At 40.2% G+C, this 20,539-nt stretch overlaps 1 protein-coding gene across 2 annotated transcripts in view; it reads left to right on the plus strand.

The window, feature by feature from the left end:
• LOC140714304 (contactin-associated protein-like 5) overlaps positions 1–20,539 on the plus strand; it is a 1,942,527-nt gene that overhangs the window by 135,913 nt on the left and 1,786,075 nt on the right. For both annotated transcript variants that reach the window (XM_073025413.1, XM_073025423.1), the window contains exon 2: positions 12,238–12,348. In XM_073025413.1, the coding sequence (XP_072881514.1) occupies positions 12,238–12,348 (111 nt within the window). The remainder of the gene's footprint in view (positions 1–12,237; positions 12,349–20,539) is intronic.

Raw genomic sequence — 20,539 nt, forward strand, 5'->3', positions numbered from 1 at the left:
TTCATTTCATTAAATAACCATACTAATACTACCCAGACTTGTCAATTGGTTACATACTCTGTACAGTCACTAATGAGTACATTAAACATTTCATTTTATTATTATTGGATCAAAAATGCTTTAGCAAAGTATGTGGAATTTGTGTAAAGTCCTGTTTCTTTAAATCATTGAACGTAGAAATCATAGAACATTACAGGCCCTTCAGCCCAAAATATTGTGCATTTCCAGAAACTCCAGAAACTGCCTAGAGTTACCCTACTGCATAGCCTTCCATTTTTCTAAGCCTCATGTACCTATCTAAGAGTCTCTTAAAAGACCCTATTGTATCCACCTCCACCACCGTTGCCGGCAGTGCATTCCACATGCCAACCACTCTGTGTGGAAAAACATACCCCTGATATCCCCTCTGTACTTAAAACTATGCCCCCCTGGTATCAGCCATTTTTCAGCCCTATCAGGTCATTTGTAATCTGAGGAGTGTCTGTAAATGATTCTAATGGAAACGTGATGCAAACAATATTAAGAAACAGGAGCCAAAGAAGCTGAAATTGACCTATGTGGGGTTTAAATATATTTTTAGTTCTAGCAACACTCAGTGGTTTTCACTAAGTCTATGGGACAGCATTTCAGCAACGTAAGAATCTCCATCATACTACACCAAACAATAGCTCACATTTCCCTGGCCATTGTATTCTGTGCATATCACTGAGTGGTTCCGTAGGTACAACCACTGCCTCACACCTCCAGTGCCCATGGTTGAATCCTGAACTTCACTGCTGCCCACGTGGAGTTTGCACATTCTCCGTTACCATAAATGGAAGAGATTCTGCGGACTCTGGAAATCCAAAGCAACATACATTAGGAAAGATCTCGTCCCGAAACCCCTCCTCAGATGCTGTCTGAACTGCAGAGTTCCTCCGGCATTTTGTTGCTCACTGTGATCCTTCTGGTTTTACCTAGGTACCGCAGTTTTCTCCCACAACCCAGAACCACGCAGTTTAGTAGATTAATTGGCCATTGTAAATCACCTCTCATTTGTAGGTGAATGGTCAGATCTCAGATGAGTTAATGGGAATGTGAGAAGAATAAAGTGAGGAGAGAGGAATAGAGTGTAAATGAATGCTCAATGTCTGTGATGGACTCAGTAGTCTAATGGATTTTCCTCCAAGCCTTCTGATCCTATGACTTACACCCTGGATAGCAGTCAGATCAGGTAAGGTTCCTAAAATCTGTACACTCTCAAGATTACAGTATGACTATGTTATTTAGCCATTTGGAAAACGTCTGCAGTGAGAACGTGAAAAGTGCTGACCTCCCTGTAAAAGATGGGGAAAGATCATATGGATCACTCAAATAGAAAAATATAGTTCATTGCTCAGTACTCATTTGTTTCAGTAATTTACTTAACACCTGCAATCATTTCAGAAAGAAATTAGTGTTGTTGGTAATTAAGATCCTGATTGTAAAGTTGTTAACTTGTAATATGACAATCATCAGGTGCAATTTCTGTCAATTCTGGACAATGGAATGCACTGCTTTTTCAATTCAAACTATTAATAACATTAAATGGTAACTGCAGCCATGAAATTAAATGATGCTCACTTCTAGGGAGGGCAGCAATGTCAGCTGAAGAGCTGAGACATAACATTGTCTGTGAAGATCTGTATAGTCAAGATTATGGTATTTCCAGTTGTGATGTATGGCTGTGAGAACTGTTAGTAAGGCTGAAGGTTGGCTGGTGGCGTAGTGGCATCAGCGCCAGACTCCAGAACGAAGGCTCCCGAGTTCGAATCCAAGTCGGGCCACCCCTAAGCGCGCTTTCCATCCGTGCCGGGTTGAGCGTTGTGCTAGCCACTCAGCCTCATTTAAAAAAGGGTCTAGTCAGGAACGCTCATATCGTGACCCAGTTAATCCGAAAGGAGACCAATCCTGACACCACGCACCAGACAAGAATGGCTGGCTGTTTGGTGTGACACGCTTAAGAGAAAGAGAAAAAAGTAAGGTTGAATACAAAAGAATTGACGCCTTTGAACATGGATGCTGAAGGAAAGTGTTAAGAGTTCTTTGGACAGCAAGAAGATCCAACAAGTCAATACCTGAAGAAATACAGCCAGACTGCTCACTAGGGGGCTTGATTATGAGACAAAAGCTCATATATTTTGGCCACAACATGAGAAGACAGGTTTCCTTGCAGAAAACTCTCATGTTAGGTAAAACAGAAGGTAGAAGAAGGAGACGACAGAGTCTACGATGGACAGATAATATTATTCAGACAATGCATATGACTTTGGGTGATTTTAGAGAAGCAGTGTCCAACAAGAAGGCTTGGTCTGCAGGAGTCCATGACGTCACGAAGAGTCTGACCCGACTTAACGACTGATCAACAAAAGGTGTTGTTGGTAATAGAATAGTACAGGTAAAAGGTTGGTAAATAGAGGAAAACATGGAGAAAGGAATTAGTGGGACATTTTCAGAAGTAACAGGAAGTTTAAAAAATAAATTGTAGATGTTGGAGTTAGAAACTTAACATGTTTATTACAAACCCCAATATTACTACTTAGATTAGAGAACATGTCTTAAGACGAAAGATTTAGGGGTTTTCTCTTTGGAGCAAAGGAGGATGAGGGGGTGACTTGACAGAAGTGAACACATTATAAGAGGCAGAGATAGAGTGGACAGCCAGAGCCTTTTCCCCAGAGTGGTAATGGCTAAGACCAGAAGACGTTCTTATAAGGTGAGTGGAGAAAGGTTCAGGGTAATATCAGTAGTAGTTATTTTGCACAGAGAGTGATAAGTGCTGTGGGTTGTGGCATTATGGGCATTTGAGACACTGACATATGGATGAAAGATAACTGGATGGTTATGGGTTGTTTAGGTGGAAAGGGTTCGACTGATCACGGTGTAGGTTTAAAGGTCAGCACAACATCTTAAACCAGAGGGTCTTTATGTTGCTGTATGTTCCATGTTTAACAAGACCATATTCTTTGACGATGTGTACAAAGGTTTTCTGTCATAAGACTCATTAACATTGACAGCCACAATTCAAAGAGCAGAGAGTTTTCTAATATTTTGACTGACATGTTACCTTAAAGAAAAATGCAATTATTTCACTGTTATGAAAATGCTTCCTGATTTTAAAGACCCCTGATCACAGCTAACATAAAAAATGTAATAACATTGATTTGTAATTTGAACAATTGAATATAACCTTTGATTCTGGAAAATCAACTGGAATATGCTCTTTTTATAAAATGCTTTTGTGATTAATTATTCCAGTGCTGGGTTCCGGATAGCTGGATTTTATTTTAATTATCATTCTTGCGTTATTTTCTACATACAAAACCACTTAAGCACTCTACTTAAAATAGTGTAACTGAAAGGAATAAAAGAAAAAGTATTGATGGAAATACAAAACAAGTTGATGAGCAACTAAGATTAGAAAGGACTTTTAGTGTTTTGCACGTGGATCAGGACGAAATACAAACATCTGAAATATAAGAAGCAAAATAAGGAGGGAATTACCGGAAGTTGGAGAATTTGATGTTCATACCAAGGGGCTGGAGACTACCTAGACAGTATATGAGGTGTTGCTCCTCCAACCTGAGTTTGGCCTCATCATGGCAGTAGAGTAATTCCCTCCCTCTCCCTTCCCCCATCACACTTTCACTCTGCCTCTTCTTCTAGCTGCCTATCACCTCTGTCATCATTCTGCCTTCTTCTACTAACCATAGTGCTTTCCTCTTATATTCCTTCTTCACCTCTCCTGCCTATCCCCTCCCTGCTTCCCCTCTTCCACCCCTTGATCTTTCCTCTGATTGGTTTTCCGCCCTCCCTCCACCTTCTTTATAGGGCCCCTGCCCCCTCCTTCTTCAGTCCTGATGAAGGGTCTCGGCCCGAAACGCTGACTGCTCGTTTCAACGGATGCTGCCCAACCTGCTGAGTTCATCCAGCTTGTTTGTACGTGTTGATTTGACCACAGCATCTGCAGTGTACTTTGTGTTCACTGAAGAGCAAATTGCTCACTCCATTTCTTCCCAGTCCTTTACTGTGGCTTGTAAATTATTGTCTCTTCTGTGTCTAAGTCTGTTTTGAAAGCCCTAGTAATTTAAGTGTAATTCTATGTAAGGACCTACTTTAACTTCATTAGATGAAGGAATCATATAATGAGCATATCTTACAACAATAACTGGAACAATCAAGAGTAGGGACTTGCCACATAGACTACTTAATATTTACATTATCTTGCTGATAAATGGTTATACTACTTTGATGTCCTTTATAAAGATTAGCCTTATCTGTCACACATACTGCAAAACATTGAAAAATACAATGAATTGTTTCATTTGTGTCAATGACCAACAAAGGCCTAGGATATACTGAGGACAGCCAGCAAGTACTGCCATGCTTCCAGTGCCAACATAACATGTCCACATCTGACTAGCCCTAACCCTAACCTGTATTTCTTTGGAATGTGGGAGTAAACTGGAGCACCCAGAAGAGGGGTTCCCAATGCTTTTATGCCATGGGTCCCTACCATTAGCTGAGAGGTCAGTGGACTCCAGGTGGGAAAGCACTTACCCAGAAGAAACCCATGTGGTCACAGGGAGAATGTACAAACTCTTTACTAGGAGCGGTGGGAATTGAAATCCAATCACTCATTGGTGGTATACTTTTGGATGCATTGGGACAACAGAACGGAAGACATTAGACTATAATGACTATAAAACTATTGGAGTGTCCATCAGGGAAGGAAATCAATAATTCATATCTGGTCTGACCTATGTGTGTGTCAAGTTCCATCGATATGTAGCTTGACGGTGATCTGTCCTCCAAATGCCTAGCAAGACATTCAGTTCAAGAGTAAATTAAAGAAAATTTATTATCAATGTATGTCTATGTCACCATACGCAATCCTGGAATTCATTTTCTTATAGGCATTCACAGTGGAGCAATGAAATACATTAGAATCAATGACAAACTACACACAAGCAAAGACTGGCAAACAACTAATGTGCGGAAGACACTGTGCAAACATGAAACAAAGCAAAAAAAAAACAATTCACCGTAAACAAATATTACAGAAAACGTGAGTTGTAAAGACTTTGAAAGTGAGTCCATGGGTTGTGGTCAGTGATCAGTTCAATGAAGTGGTGATTGAAATTGTCAGGAGCCTGATGGATGAAGGGTAGTAACTTTTCTTGGTGTGGGACTTAAAGCTCCTGTACCTCTTTTGCCACAGTAGCAGCGAGAATAGAGAGAGCATCAGGCTAGGCAACAAATCCCAACATTACAAGGAATATCCATATATTGTGAGCAAATATTGAAAAATCAACCTAATCTGATGGATTCTGATTCCTGAATCCGTAATGCATGTGACAGCGTTGTGGTGCAGTGGATGGGGATGGAGAAGCAGCTGATTCTGAGATGACATGTCTTGGGATTCCACTGACTCAAAAGAATTAAACAAATGCTATTAACAAGCCAAAACCTTCCAACAACAATGCTTTAATACTGTTCTGGATGACCGTATTTACACAGTTGGAATAGTGAGCAAGTTGATAGGAAGAGGAACTACAACACTTGGTGTAGCCTTCAATGTCAGACATAAAGCTATAAGGTTCTTCTCTTTCACTCCACTGATTGTCTCAAATGGTTTGCTTGCAAAGCTGACTTTGGATAGAGATCTTCCGATTTATATAAAGAAAGATAAATACTTTATCAGTTCAGTGTCAGTTCTGACCCTTCAAATGGCATTTTATTGTGCTGTGATTGGCACTGTGTGGCAGACGTGTAGCTTGGAATTAAAATGCCCACTAGTGATCTGATACACAGTGCGATCACCTGCATTGAGTATAATGTTCCCCATATGGTTATTCCATTAATGAAGAGTGAATTACTTTGTTTAGTATGGGACTGATACACAGGCAGCCATAACATGATCCTAGACAGACTGCGTTTAGTGTTCAGTGGAAAGGATTTCAAGATGACTGGGGACTGTTCACTGCTGTAGCCTTCCTCTGCCTTCACTACCACTGTGAAGCGTCACCAATTTCTGCCAGCTACAACTGTGGCTTTGTTAGATCAGCCATCATCTGGAACTTCACCCTTAACCTTCCCACCACAGGTGACCCTACCAAGAGCTAAGCTTGATCTTGGGATCTCAGCGACTCATTAGCCTCTCCACCATGAGTAGGTGTGATCCACGGAGAAGATTGTCAGTACTTGGGAGTTGATCCTCAATTAGACATGACTGCTGTGAGGAAAGGTCACCATGTCCTATTTACATGGAATCTCTTGGTGGTATTGTGTAGGCAATGTTGCGATGGTATTGGGTCTGCTAACAATGAAGCTCTAAGCTCAAACAAAGATCTTAAGCCATATCAGATATAAATAACCCCAAGTACTCCCATGACATAGAGATTGTACTGCTGCTATCCAATCATCAAAGACTAGTTTACTTATTTATTCTCCATTTTGAGTTTAGCTGCCAGTGCCACTATTTAAATGGTGAATCCCCCTCCCTACCAAAGAAAAGATACATTCAGCAAACTCTGCTCTCTGTATATACATGACTGTGTGGCTAAGGATAGCTAAAATACCATCTACAAGTTTGCCAGCGTTACAACCATTGTTTTCAGAATCTCAGGTGGTGACGAGAGTGGTACAGGAGTGAGATATGCCAACTAGTGGAATGGCGCCACAGCAACAACCTGGCACTCAATGCCAGTAAGACGAAAGAGCTGATTGTGGACTTCAGGAAGGGTAAGATGAAGGAACACATACCAATCCTCATAGAGAGATCAGAAGTGGAGAGAGTGAGCAGCTTCAAGTTCCTGGGTATCAAGATCTCTGAGGATCTAACCTGGTCCCAATGTATTAATGTAGTCATAAAGAAGGCAAGATAGTGGCTATAATTTATTAGGAGTTTGAAGTGATTTGGCATGTCAACAGCTACGCTCAAAATCTTCTATAGTTGTACCGTGGAGAGCATTCTGACAAGCTGCATCACTGTCTGGTTTGGAGGGGCTACTACACAGGACCGAAAGAAGCTGCAGAGGATTGTAAATCTAGTCAGCTCCATCTTGGGCACTAGCCTACAAAGTGCCCAGGTCATCTTTAGGAAGTGGTGTCTCAGAAAGGCAGCATCCATTATTAAGCACCTCCAGCACCCAGGGCATGCCCTTTTCTCACTGTTACCATCAGGTAGGAGGCACAGAAGCTTGAAGTCACACACTCAGTAATTCAGGAACAGCTTCTTCCCCTCTGAAATCCGATTCCTCAATGGACGTTGAAGCTTTGGACTCTGCCTCACTTTTTTAATATACAATATTTCTGTTTTTGCACATTTTTAATAATCTATTCAATATACACAATTGATTTACTTGTTTATTTATTATTATGTTTTATTTTATTATTATTTTTTCTCTCTCTGCTAGATTATGTATTGCATTGAACTGCTGCTGCTAAGTTAACAAATTTCATGTCACATGCTGGTGATAATAAACCTGATTCTGATTTGAAATACTTTAAAACAGTTAACTTACTTTCAAAGATACACATTTAAATCCAAACAACATTCTTAAATCATGTTTAAAACACATGATTTCTATCTGAAACACTTCTGCAATCAAAGCACATCAAACTAAAAAACATACGTACAATGCAGACAAATGAATAGTCCATTGCAGGAATTGAAACCAAATGAATGAATTCTAGTTCACTCCATATTTTTCTCGTCTTTCTTGATGTTCCTTAGCCATTCCTCATAAGCCTGATCTGCTCTCTACATTTATACTATTCCTTTGCCACTTGGGTGACTTCACACTCATACAAAATTTCTTCAGATACCCTTATTGCACAGACAGTCTAAAAGCTTTTTTGGAGACACAGTACTCAGCTACTTAATGCTCTGAAGCTAGCTTCTCTGAGTACATAAAGCTCCCAGCATTAGTAGATCAGCTATTTGATATGCTAAACTATTGCATCATTTTGGTCTGCAAGTTTCCTTGAACTAAACAAATTAGTTAGCTTGTCTATTTTGAAACAAGCCAAATTAAATAACCTATTGTATTATACTGCATCTTTGAGCTGTAATAAACTAGCTACAGTGAGCTACATCTTACTTTCCACATTCAGTGTTTGCTTAATACAGAGCTTATATGTAGAGATATGTTTTTAGCTTCAAGCTGATGTCTGCTTTCCATTTACATTTTAAGAATGAAGACTGACTCCCATTTATGACCAGAAATTAAACAAGTATTAGTTGGAAGTTTACCAACCACTGTTTCGATTTTACAAGTGACAACTGATGTATTTAGAAAATGAGCTTAGCAAACATGAGCAAGAAGTTTAGGAAGTTAATATCCATCACAATGAACGTACCACATTACTGATATTATAACACAATCCATGCATTGTTCTCATTCATACACAGAACTAAAGACTGGTCTTTTGTGCTGAAAATAAGGAAATAAATGAGCTGGATTAGTGTTGTGCCAAGTTCATATCATCCAGTAAGATGTCATTTGCAATTTGAAAGCTCTGTAGATGCTGGAAGTCTGAAATTTTTTAAAAAAGAAAGTAATTGCTGGTATTATTTAAAAAGTTAGACAATATCTGTCAAAAGAAACAGGTAATATTTGGGTCAAAGACTTTTCATTGGAAAAAACAATAACAAGTTAGTTTTAAGTTAGAAAATAGAGCATAGAATACTATAGCACAACACAGGCCCTTCAGCCCATGGTGTTGTGCCAATCTTTTAACTTGCTCTAGATCAATCTAATCCTTCCCTCCTATATAGCCATGTCATTTTTTTTATCATCTATGTGCCTATCTGACTTTTGTAAATGCCCATAATGTAGCTGTCTCTATTGCTAACATTGGTAAGGCATCTTATGTACCTACCAGTTTATAAAAACAATTTCCTCTGACGTCCCCTTATACTTTCCTCCAGTTGCATTAAAATGGCCCTCGTATTAGCCATTTCCGCCTTTAGAAGAGAAAAGCCCTAGCTCACTCAAACTGTTCTCATAGGACAGGGGTCAGTCCCCAAACTTTTTTGCACCGCAGACCGGTTTAATATTGACAATATTCTTGCGGACCGGCCGGGGGGGGGGGGGGTGGGGGGGGGGGGGAAGGTGTTAATCATGACTGGAATATAGGTTCTAAGTCAACTATAAGTCACTTACAAGTGGCTAATACACTCAATTTCATTTCTAAAAGGGTTTCTCTAATGAATTTAATATTAAACTCACAGCGCATATTTTCTTCGCATGAATATATTGCTAGGTCAATTATACGTCACTTATAAGTCAATAGCATCATAACATTTTAATTAATGTTTGGATATTAAACCCACAGCGCATATTTTCCTCGTATGAATATATAAAATCATTGCAACACACCAATATTGCTGAATCAGTGGGAGCCCTGGGCTTGTTTCCCTGCAACAAGATGGTCTCATCGAGGGGTGATGGGAGACAGTGATACTCGAAGGGGGTTCCTTATGTCCAGTCTATTCCACAATTTAGTTTCCGTTACATTCATTGCAGAAAATCCTGCTTCACAGAGGTATGATGTTGAAAATGGAAGCAACCATTTCAGTGCTTTCGTGGCTATCTCAGGATATTCAGCCTTGACTTTGATCCAGAATGCCGGCAGAGATGTTATGTCAAACATACTTTTCAGCCCACCGTCATTTGGAAGCTCAAGGAGTTGATCTTCTTCCTGCGCTGACATGGATGATTCACCGGGGACATTCACAAATGGGTCTCGGACCCATTCCTTTGCATGTCTTGGGTCATTTGTGGCTGGCAAGTAATGCTCGAATTCTGTTGACAGCGAAGATAGGTGATCGCGCACCAGCTGTGAGAAGGACGGTGCAGCCTCAGTCTCTCCCAAAATCCCAGCTAATATTGGAAACATGTCAAATATGCCCCTGTCCACTCGCCATCCCACAGTTCTAGTTTGGCTTTGAAAGCAGACACTTTATCTGCCAACTTGAAGACAGTTGTCATTCTCCCCTGAAGTGACAAATTGAGTTAATTGAGCAGGTTGAAGATGTCACACAGATAAGCGAGTTTTCCTATCCACTCTTCGTCACATGGTGACTCGTTAAGCTGTTCCAACAGCTGTGCTTCGATGTCCTCCGCTATGTCATCGATTCTCCTTGAAACTGTGGTAGCTAAAAGAGAAACCTGTGTCATCTTGTCAGCTGCAGCTTCTCCCAACAGTTCATGGCACATGTCCTTGGCAGCAGGCAGAATCAATTCCTCACCAACAGCGAAAGGCTTCTTAGCCTTAGCAATACGGCTAGCCAACAAGTACGACGCTCTCAGAGCAGCAGCAATTGTGGAGGTGGTGGCTCTCAGCACTTGCTTCTGTCCCGCTTGCTCACGTTTTTTCCGCTCAGAAAATTCAACAGGTTTGTTTTTAAATGCAGGGTGCTTGGACTCAATGTGGCAAAGTGGTTTTAAGGGCTTCATTGCCTCATTAGACAGCTTGTCTCCAGATATCACACACAGGGGGCTTGGAGCGTGCAACTCACCGGTCGCATTAAAGCCATATTTTATGTATGACTCATCGTATTTTCTGTAGAAGGAAGCTTTCTTTTCTTTCGCAGTCTCGGCCTCAGCTGTCTCTGTGTTATCATAATCATTAGGCCTTTTATGTTCCCTACCACCTCTTCCAAAGAAACTTTCAAGCGGCATTTGTTTTTTACACATCGAGTAGTTGTAGGTTAATGATCTCGTGTACGTTCAAGTTTAACAGTGGGTGTGACAGGGAATATCATTTCATATTACCAAATCATATCATTCCTTCGCAGCTCGGTAGCACATGCTTTGTGGCCCAGTACCTGTCCATGGCCCGGTGGTTGGGGACCACTGCAATAGAGGACATGCTGTCTAATCCAGGCAGCGTCTTGCATCCTCTAGGACATTTCATACACTTACCACTCTGCGTAAAGAAATAAAACTTAACTCTGACAACCCCCCTCATCCCCCCAGTACTTTCCTCCAATCAACTTAAAATTATGCTCCCAGTAGAAGTTGCAGGGAGGTTTTGGAGAGGATGGTGAGGACACAGGGAATATCTCTTATAGGGTGACACTATGCTAATGGGAGAGAACTGAACCAATATCATAGATAGATTGTAGAGGTGGCTAATTCTGTTTCAGATGGGGAAGGCAATGTATATGAAGCTGTAGAATTTTATAATTAAGTCTAGAAAGCTGATTTCATCCAGACAAATGAAATGTTGGAACTCAGGCTTATGTTGGACCTCATTCTAAGTTAAAAAGAGGCCTCAGACAGAAAAGCCAGAGTGCAAGTGAAATGAAAAATTAAAACAGGAAACAAAAGGGAGGTCTGAATGTTCCCATGTGTACTGCAAACAAATGCTCCACAAAGCATCACTCAATTGCTACTCGGTTTCAACAGCTTAGAGGAGATTACATTGTGAATACAAAATGCAATGCACTTGATTGGAAGAAATGTGAGTGAAGAAGTGTGCTTTGATTGTTTGGGTTCCTGGGTGCTGGGAATGGAAGAACTAAAATAATAAGTGGAATCTCCTGCAGCGTTACAAATTTCCCACAAGGCTGGCATTTGAAAGGTTTAAAGGAATTGCAGGTTCTGAAAAAATCTGATTGGTCTTGGAGAATCCAAAAATACTCATCTTTGGGAACAAATCATTTCATGACCTCATCCCTTTCTTTCTCTCTAAAGTTCTCCAAGCCTATTTGCCTTCTTATAACTCCAGGCTGTTGCACATCACTGATTTCCGTTGCTCCATCACAGGGAGTTGTGCCTTTATCTGTCAAAGTTATAGCTTTACAATTCCTTCCTTATATATTGCCCCTCTCCGTGCCTCTCCTGTCAACCATATAACTTCCATCTTCAAAGTGCAACATCTCCTTTTATGGCTCTGTTTTCAGTCTGGTTTCATTAGTCTTCTATCAAGCATTTTGTTACATTAAATTGCCCTATGGAAATGTCAGTTGTCTGTCTCCACAGGGATTCTGGCATTTACTTTTTCTTTCAGGTTTTTAACCTCTGCAACAATGCGTTTTGTAATCTGGAAAAAGAAACATCTGCTTCTTCAGCAGAAGACACATAATGGGTGCCTGCCAAGTATTATGTTTTGTGGGAAGCTGTTAACTATTTTTATTAGAAGTGTGTTCTTGTGAAGGGATTGGACTAGCTCCCTGATTTTAAAACCTGTTCTTTTCTCACACAGACAATTGTGACAATCACCTTGTATCTGGCTTGCCGCAGTCGGCATTCAAATCCTCCTCCGTGTTATCTACCACCCACAGCCCTGGCTTTGCAAAGCTGAACAGGCGAGATGGTAAGTCACGGGTTCTTTGTTATTGATCAGGCAGATTGTTCATCTTCAGTCTGCATATGTTTCCCAGATCTAAAGGAAACCGCACCAACTGGTATTCCTTTCACCAGCAAAAGAAATATCTAGGCTGCCTGCCATATATCATGTTGCACACCATGCACACACTTGTATTTACAATCATAGTGTGCTTGTCAAGTGCTGAGGAAATGGTTTGTTCCCTGGCGTATTATAGCATCTGGATCAACAATAACATATGACAGGTTAATTTGTCTTCAAGGTGACAGCAGAGGTGCTGTTCATCAAAAGGTATTGATACTACAATCGTACTGGTTACTTAAAGCAAGTGCCTGACTCATAGAACCATTCCGAATGTTCTTATGATTCTTTGTTGGGAGCCACTGTTCAGCTGCTTTAAGCTATGTAGAGAGAACTCATCTGACATTGCTTAATTTTGAAACACTTTTCGTGGGATCAGCTTTCAGGTTTATCTTTGAATTAAGCTGGAGGGAAGTATTCAGTAGCAGTAACCCTGGGCTAGGCTTTGTGATCTATCAAATTTGAAGCCTTCATAAACTCACTTCTCTTCATGTCACCCTGGCTCTATCATTCCAACCTATTTCTTCCGGCTGTAATTCCAGTCTGGCTCTCCAAGACTTTACTTAGAGATACATTGCAGGACAGGCCCTTCTGGCTCAATGAGCTGCACCATCCAGAAATCCACCTAATCACAGGACAATTTACACTGACCCATTAACTATTAACCCATCCGTCTTTGGAATGTGGGAGGAAATCAAAGCATCTGAAGGACACCAGAACAGAACACCAAACTGTGATGCCCCAAGATGTAATAGTGTTGTGCTAACCACTCTGCTACTGTGGTGCTCTGCATTACCTAGAATTAAAGAAACTAGTATTACACAACCTCCTCACCATTGTCCTTGTTCCTCTGTAAAAGCGCCAGAGATCTGTATAGGTCAATATCCCATTCAACAAGCCACTACCCAGAACCATTAACTTTGTCTTTTCTGTTGCACCAGTAGGAGAAATTAGGCTGACTAAAATCCATTTGACTTATAAATTTGCATTTTAGTAGGAAAGGAAGCAGATATTCTTAGCCAGCCTGAGCCTCTTGTGGCTCTAGACTTACAAAAATGCAGTTGACTTTATTTCTTAACAGCTATTTTACTCCAGGTATCCTGACCTAATAATTTTTGGAGAGTCCGTCACCACATAAAGAATAGTACTTAGACATAGAACATAGAAGCGCAGTGAAGGACTTTCAATCTGAAATTGGTTGGGCTACAGCAGCAGAAGATCACAAACATACGCTCAGTGGCTGCTCTATTAGGTACAAAATGGGCTACTGGGTGTATATATTTACTATGCTCTATCTCAGTTTGAATTACCTCACTGTAAGCAATGTAGCTATTTGTCCTTCCTCACTTCATCTGCATCAAATGGTAGACATTCCAACTGTTCTAAACTTTAAAACTTGTATTCAATTCATTAGCAAAACAGTATGAGCTAAAATTTCTTCCAATGTGTTCTGTGTATTTCCTGTGAACCAACACAAAAGATAAAGGCATTTCCATGGTAAATTCCATCCAGTACTAATCTCCTTTCTGCCTATAAAATTGAACACACGTCACCTCAAATTAAAATTAATCATCTCAGTGAGTTTTAGCTAAGCATGCTTACTTGTGTCCTTTCAAAGAAGTCCATTAAATTATTTAAAGGACAAATGAACATATATGAAAGTTTTTATAATTTGAAACACAAAATTTAATGAGTAAATATTTTACCATACACTAATGATATTTTAAGGGGTTTCACACAGTTTGTTATATGGCGATTAATATTGTTAATTACATATATTTCTTTGATAAAATGTATTTATAATTTATAAATGAATTTACAAGTCAAATCTCAGCAAGTTTTGAATTTATAAAGAAATAAAGTAGTTTATTCTTTATGTGAGACTGCACGTTTGTGGTTATGCAAGTAAGTTTGAATTGGAATCCAATTTATTATCACGGACATACACCCAATTAAGTACACCTCTATACCTACTTGTTAATACCAGTACTGAATGATTGTTAGTGCTAGACAGAGAGGTTTGAGTGTCTCAGAAACTGCTGATCTCCTGGGACACCCATGCACAACTGTCTCAAGAGTATTATGTAAGACACAGAAGACACCCAGTGTGGACAAAAATGCTTTGTTAAAGAAAGACGTCAGAGGAGAACATCCAGACTGGTTCAAGTTGACCAGACGGCAACAGTAACTTAATTAACCACAAGTTACAACAGTGGTGTGCTGAAGAGCATCTCCGAATGCACATGTTAAACTTTGAAGTGGATGGTCTACGGCAGCAGAAGATTAGGTGGTACCTAATAAAGTAGCCACTGAGTGTATGTCATGAAAAATTGTTGTTCTGCAGCAGTTCACTGCAAGACAAAAACATTATGATAAGCTACAAAATTAAAACTGTGCCAATGGGCAATAAATGAGGTAATGTTCATGGGTTCATGCACAGTTCATAAACAGTATCTGAATACACAGTGAAAGATGCTATCAAAAAGAGTGAGTGTGGGTCTTCAGGCTCCTGTACCTCCTCATCAATGATATCAAGGAGTAGAGGGCATTTGTCCTTTGATGACAGTACTAATGATGGGACTTAAAAGCCACTTACCCATTCTACCAGTGATCTCTCAGTGAGGACTTGTGTGTGTTGACTCTGAACATGAGGTCATTGTTGCTGACACCACTCAACCTGCCAATCTTTCTCATTGTCCTGTGAGATTCTATCAGTAACATTGGTGTCATCAGCAGACTTAGAGATGGGAAATAGCACCTCACAGAAGACTGTGGCAAATTTCTACAGATATGCTGTGGACAGCACTCTGACTTGTTACATCATTGCCTGGTATGGTGGCTCCAATGGACAGGATTGCAACAAGCTACAAATAGTTGTAGACACAGTCATCTCCATCAGGCACACCATTGAGGACGTCTTCAAAAGATGACATCAAGAAGGTGGTATCAATCATTAAGGGCCCCCACCACCCAGGACATGCCCTCTTTTCATTAGGGATTTTTCTTATCAGGGAAGAGGTATAGGAACTTGAAAATTCACACTCGGTGTTTTAGTGACAACTTCCTCCCCTTCATCATCAAACTGCTGTTTGACACATGAACACAACCTCACTATTCCTCTTATTTACTATTTATTTATCTACTTTACAATGTAGCTTACAGTATGGTTATTTATTATACCTGCACAACAAATTACATGACTAATTTCAGTGACAGTAAATGACTCTGACTCAGAAATGTCCAGAGCCAACAGTCCAGAAGATGATAATCTTTAGCAAGCCAAGATCCTGACACTTCTGTGAGCTGTACTTGTCCTGCTTTAGCAGCACAAATGGCCCAGAAGTCTGTGTAATGCTTTTAAGCACCTTCAATGGGAATCCAATGGTACAAGTGTATTTTGGTTCTAACATTCAAACTTTATGCAAATTCAGTACATTTTATAATGCCGACACAATGCTTGAATGGACAGCAAAAATCTTCTACAAGAACTCAGCAGATTCCTCCAGTGATTGTGGTTTATAAGGATTGTTAACATTTCAGGGTTCAAATCTTGCACTAGGACTGGAAATCGACTGTCTATTTATCACAAAGTACCTGTTGTTAGTGTATATTTTACAAGTAGCTCTGTGCATTTCACATCAGCCAATGCCACTTTTTGAGAAAGTTGGATTGCAGCAGTTCAAGAAGGTGGTTTATAACACTGTCTTAAGGGCAATTAATGGCAATAAAAGATGGCCTTGCCAAAGGTGCCCACATTCCATAAAATGAATAAACTGAAACAAAAACAGCAGAAGCAGAAGTAGCAGTGGAACATTTGGATCCTCAGGCCAGCATAAGCATCCAACAAAGTCATGACTGATCTTCAACTCAGAATTTCCCTGCCACTTAGAATCACAGAGAAGTACAGCATAGAAACAGGCCTTTTAACCCATCAAGTTTATGCTGAAACCAGTTAAACTGCCCACTGCCATCGACCTGCACCAGAACCATAGCCCTCCATACCACTACTATCTATATACCTACCCAAACTTCTCTGAGATGTTGAAATCAAGCTTGCATGCACCACTAATGCTGTCAGCTCATTCTACCCTCACAACTCTCTTCTCACCTTTTACACCCAACCAATGACCTCAACCCCAGTGGAAAAAGCCTGCTTGCATTTACCCTAACTATGCCTCTCATAATTTGTATACCTCTATTAAATCTCACCTCTATCTTCTACATTCTAAAGAACACAGTCCTAACCTATTCAATTTTTTTCTTGTAACTCGGGTACTCCAGACCCGGCAACATCCTTGTAAATTTTCTATGTACTCTTTTCGCCTTGTTTACATTTTTCCTGTAGGTTGGTGGCCAAAACTGCACAAAATACTCTAAATCAGGGCTTAACAACATCTAATATAACTTCAACATAACATCCCATTTCATGTACTCAGTTAATTGATTTATGAAAGCCAATGTGCCAAAAGCTTTCTTAATAACCCTATCTACTTGTAATGCCACTTTCAAAGAATTATGGATGAATTCCCAGATCCCTTCATTCTATCACACTCCTCAATGTCCTACCATTCACTGAATAAGACCTACCCTGGTTTGTCCTACCAAAGTGCAAAACGTCTCCTTTAAATTCCACCTGCCATTTTTCAGGCCATTTTTCCAGCTGATCCCTCTGCAAGCCATGATAGCCTTCCACATGGTTCACTACACCCCTAATCTTGGTGTCATCCACAAATTCGCTGATCCAGGTAACCACATAATTTCACTAGGCCCCATCTTTATCTTAATATCCAGAAACTATTTATCTTTTTTTTAGTTCCATTAATGCCTGAGCTTCCATATCTCCCTGGAGTAATTCTAATGATCTATTCACTTTGGGTGAAAAAATTTCTCATTGCTTTAGGTAATTTACTGATTGACTCAATCCTTGAATCTCTTGTGTACTTGGAGAATTATGCAACAATCCTTGGTAAACATGCAGACCAGTAAAAGTAGTGAAAATAGGAATGAAAGTTCAGACTTCCAAAGATATAAATTCTATAGTCAGTAAATAAAGGTTGTGAATACTTGTTCAGGCATGTTTGCAAGAGCTGTGGTAAAATTCCATTTAGATCTTGAAAAGGGGATGCATCCTCCAAGATGTGTTCTAGATGCTATGAAAGGGAAAAGTAAAGCTGATCTTAAATGACTAATGGAGATAGAAGTCATTGAATCAGTAGATTTATTGCCTCTTGGGTATTAGGCTTGGAGAGTTTTTATTTTATTTAGAGGTATAGCTTGGAATAGGCCCTTCAAGCCGTACTGCCCAGCAACATCAGTCAACTCTGATTTAACCCTCAGATAATTTATAATGACCAATTAACCTATCTGATACATATTTGGACTGTGGGAGGAAACTGGAGAACCCTGAGAAAACCCACACATTTAACGGTGAGAGCATACAGAGGAAGCCGGTTTGAACTCTGAACTCCGACGCCCCAAGCTGTAATGGTGTTGCACTGACCACTCCTCTACCATGGTGCTCAATGGATAATGCATGGATTAAGAAAGCTGAATGCATGAATAAACTGAACATGTTGAAGATCTGTTTGGATTCACATAATCTAAATATAGGGCACTGAAGAGGAACCATTGCCTGATGAAGACAATTACTGATCTGCTGCCAGATCTATTCAAGAAAGGGTGAAGAGATAGCTCAGGAAATTATAGACCAGTGAGTCTTACCTCAGTTGATGGAGAAGATCCTGAGAGGCAGGATTTATGAACATTTGGAGAGGCATAATATGATTTGTAATAGTCAGCATGCCTTTGTCAAAGGCAGGTCATGCCTTACGAGCCTGATAGAATTTTTTGAGGATTTGACTAAATACATTGATGAAGGTAGAGCAGTAGATGTAGTATATATGGATTTCAGCAAAGCATTTGATAAGGTACCTCATGCAAGGGGTTATTGAGAAAGTAAAGAGGCATGGAATCCAAGGGGACATTGCTTTGTGAATCCAGAATTGGCTTGCCCACAGAAGGCAAAGAGCAGCTGTAGAGGAGTCATATTCTGCCTGGAGGTCGGTGACCAGTGGTGTGCCTCAGGGATCTGTTCTGGGACCCTTACTCTTTGAGATTTTTATAAATGACCTGGATGAGGAAGTGAAGGGATAGATAAGTAAATCTGTTGATGACACAAAGGTTGGGGGTGTGGTGGATAGTGTGGAGGGCTGTCAAAGGTTACAGCAGGACATTGATAGGATGCAAAATTGGGCTGAGAAGTGGCAGATGGAGTTCAAGCCAGATAAGTGTGAGGTGGTTCATTTTGGAAGGTCAAAAATGATGGCAGAATATAGTATTAATGGCAAGATTCTTAGCAGTGTGGAGGATCAGAGGGATCTTGGGGTCTGGGTCCATATGATACGCAAAGCTGCTGCGCAGGTTGACTGTATGGTTAAGAAGGCATATGGTGTATAGGCCTTCATCAACCATGGAATTGAGTTCAAGAGCCAAGAGGTAATGTTACAGCTATATAGGACCCTGGTCAGACCCCACTTGGAGTACTGTGTTCAGTTCTGGTCACCTCAGTACAGGAAGGATGTGGAGACTATCAAAAGGGTGCAGAGGAGATTTACAAGGATGTTGCCTGGTTTGGGAAGCATGCCTTTATGAGAATAGGTTGAGTGAACTCAGCCTTTTCTCTTTGGAGCAACAGAGGATTAGAGGTGACCTGGTAGAGATGTATAAGATGATGAGAGGCATTGATAGTGTGGATAGTCAGAGGCTTTTTCCAAGGGCTAAAATGGCTAACATGAGGGGGCACAGTTTTAAGGTGCTTGGAAGTAGGTACAGAGGAGATGTCAGGGGTAAGTTTTTTTATGCAGAAGATGCTGAGTGCGTGGAATGAGCTGCCGGTGACGGCGGTGCAGGTGGATACTATAGGGTCTTTTAAGAGACTCTTGGATTGGTACATGGAGCTTAGAAAAATTGGGGACTATGTGTAACCCTAGGTAATTTCTAAAATAAGTACATGTTTGGTACTACATTGTGGGCTGAAGGGCCTGTATTGTACTGTAGATTTTCTATGTTTCTATCTGAGCAGTGCAAAAAAACATCTGTGGTTGATGTCAAGAATGGATTTTGCAACGTTGAGCTCAGTAGTGAACACTTGCTGCTGTCAGTCTTCAATACACCTTTTGTAAAATCACTGATATCGGAATCAAAATTAGGAATCAGGTTTAGTACCATTGACACATGTCATGAAATTTGTTGTTTTGTGGCAGCAGTACAGTGTAAGGCATAAAAATTACTGCAAGTTACAATGAAAATAAATATACATGTAACCAGATGACTGTTGAATTTCATTTTCTTTATTGTCAAAGAGCACTTATACATTCACCCTGGTAATGCTAAAATAGTTGCCTGTATCTTTAAGAGAAAATGGTGATGTCATTATGTAGATGTGGAGTAGAAGGAAGAGTTACAATGTTCTAGGATGACATTGAGTGCTGGTCGTATGGTGAGGAAAGATACCAGCTCTGGATAGCTTGGTTGTGTGAAGTTCCTTATTGGCCTGGTAGCGTGAGCGAGGAAAACTCATTTCAGGGTCTATCCTGTATGTGTTTGGAAGTTAAGCATGTGTGTGCCACAAATTGCCACCAGTGTATTGGTTTTGTATATCTTGTTTTGGTTATTTTCATACTGTATACATAACAAGGATGTAGACTGAAATTAACTGAGATTGTAAGAGCAGGAACTGTTTTTTAAAATTAATTTTGTTGTTTTTATTTTGATACCTTCTTTCTGCATTAAAACATTTAAAACAGATAAAGGAATTATGACCCAAAAAGTATTTGTGTCTTGCATGTGTATTTTGCCCCAGTTACATATAGTACAAAAGATGGGTTACAAACACAGTTCATGATTTCGTGAACCATTCAGAAATTTGATAGCAAAACTGAAGAAGCTGTTCCTAAAATGCTGAGTGTGGTTCCTCAGGGTCTTGTTCATACTCCTTCCCCGATGGTAGTAGTGTCACCAAGTTCGGATAATGCCCAAGTATGGAGCAAGAGACACTGAAGTGGGTCGATAGTTCAGACTTTAACGCGAACAGAGTTAG

Source organism: Hemitrygon akajei, chromosome 2, assembly GCF_048418815.1.
Source record: "Hemitrygon akajei chromosome 2, sHemAka1.3, whole genome shotgun sequence".
In the NCBI taxonomy this organism is placed as follows: Eukaryota; Metazoa; Chordata; class Chondrichthyes; order Myliobatiformes; family Dasyatidae; genus Hemitrygon; species Hemitrygon akajei.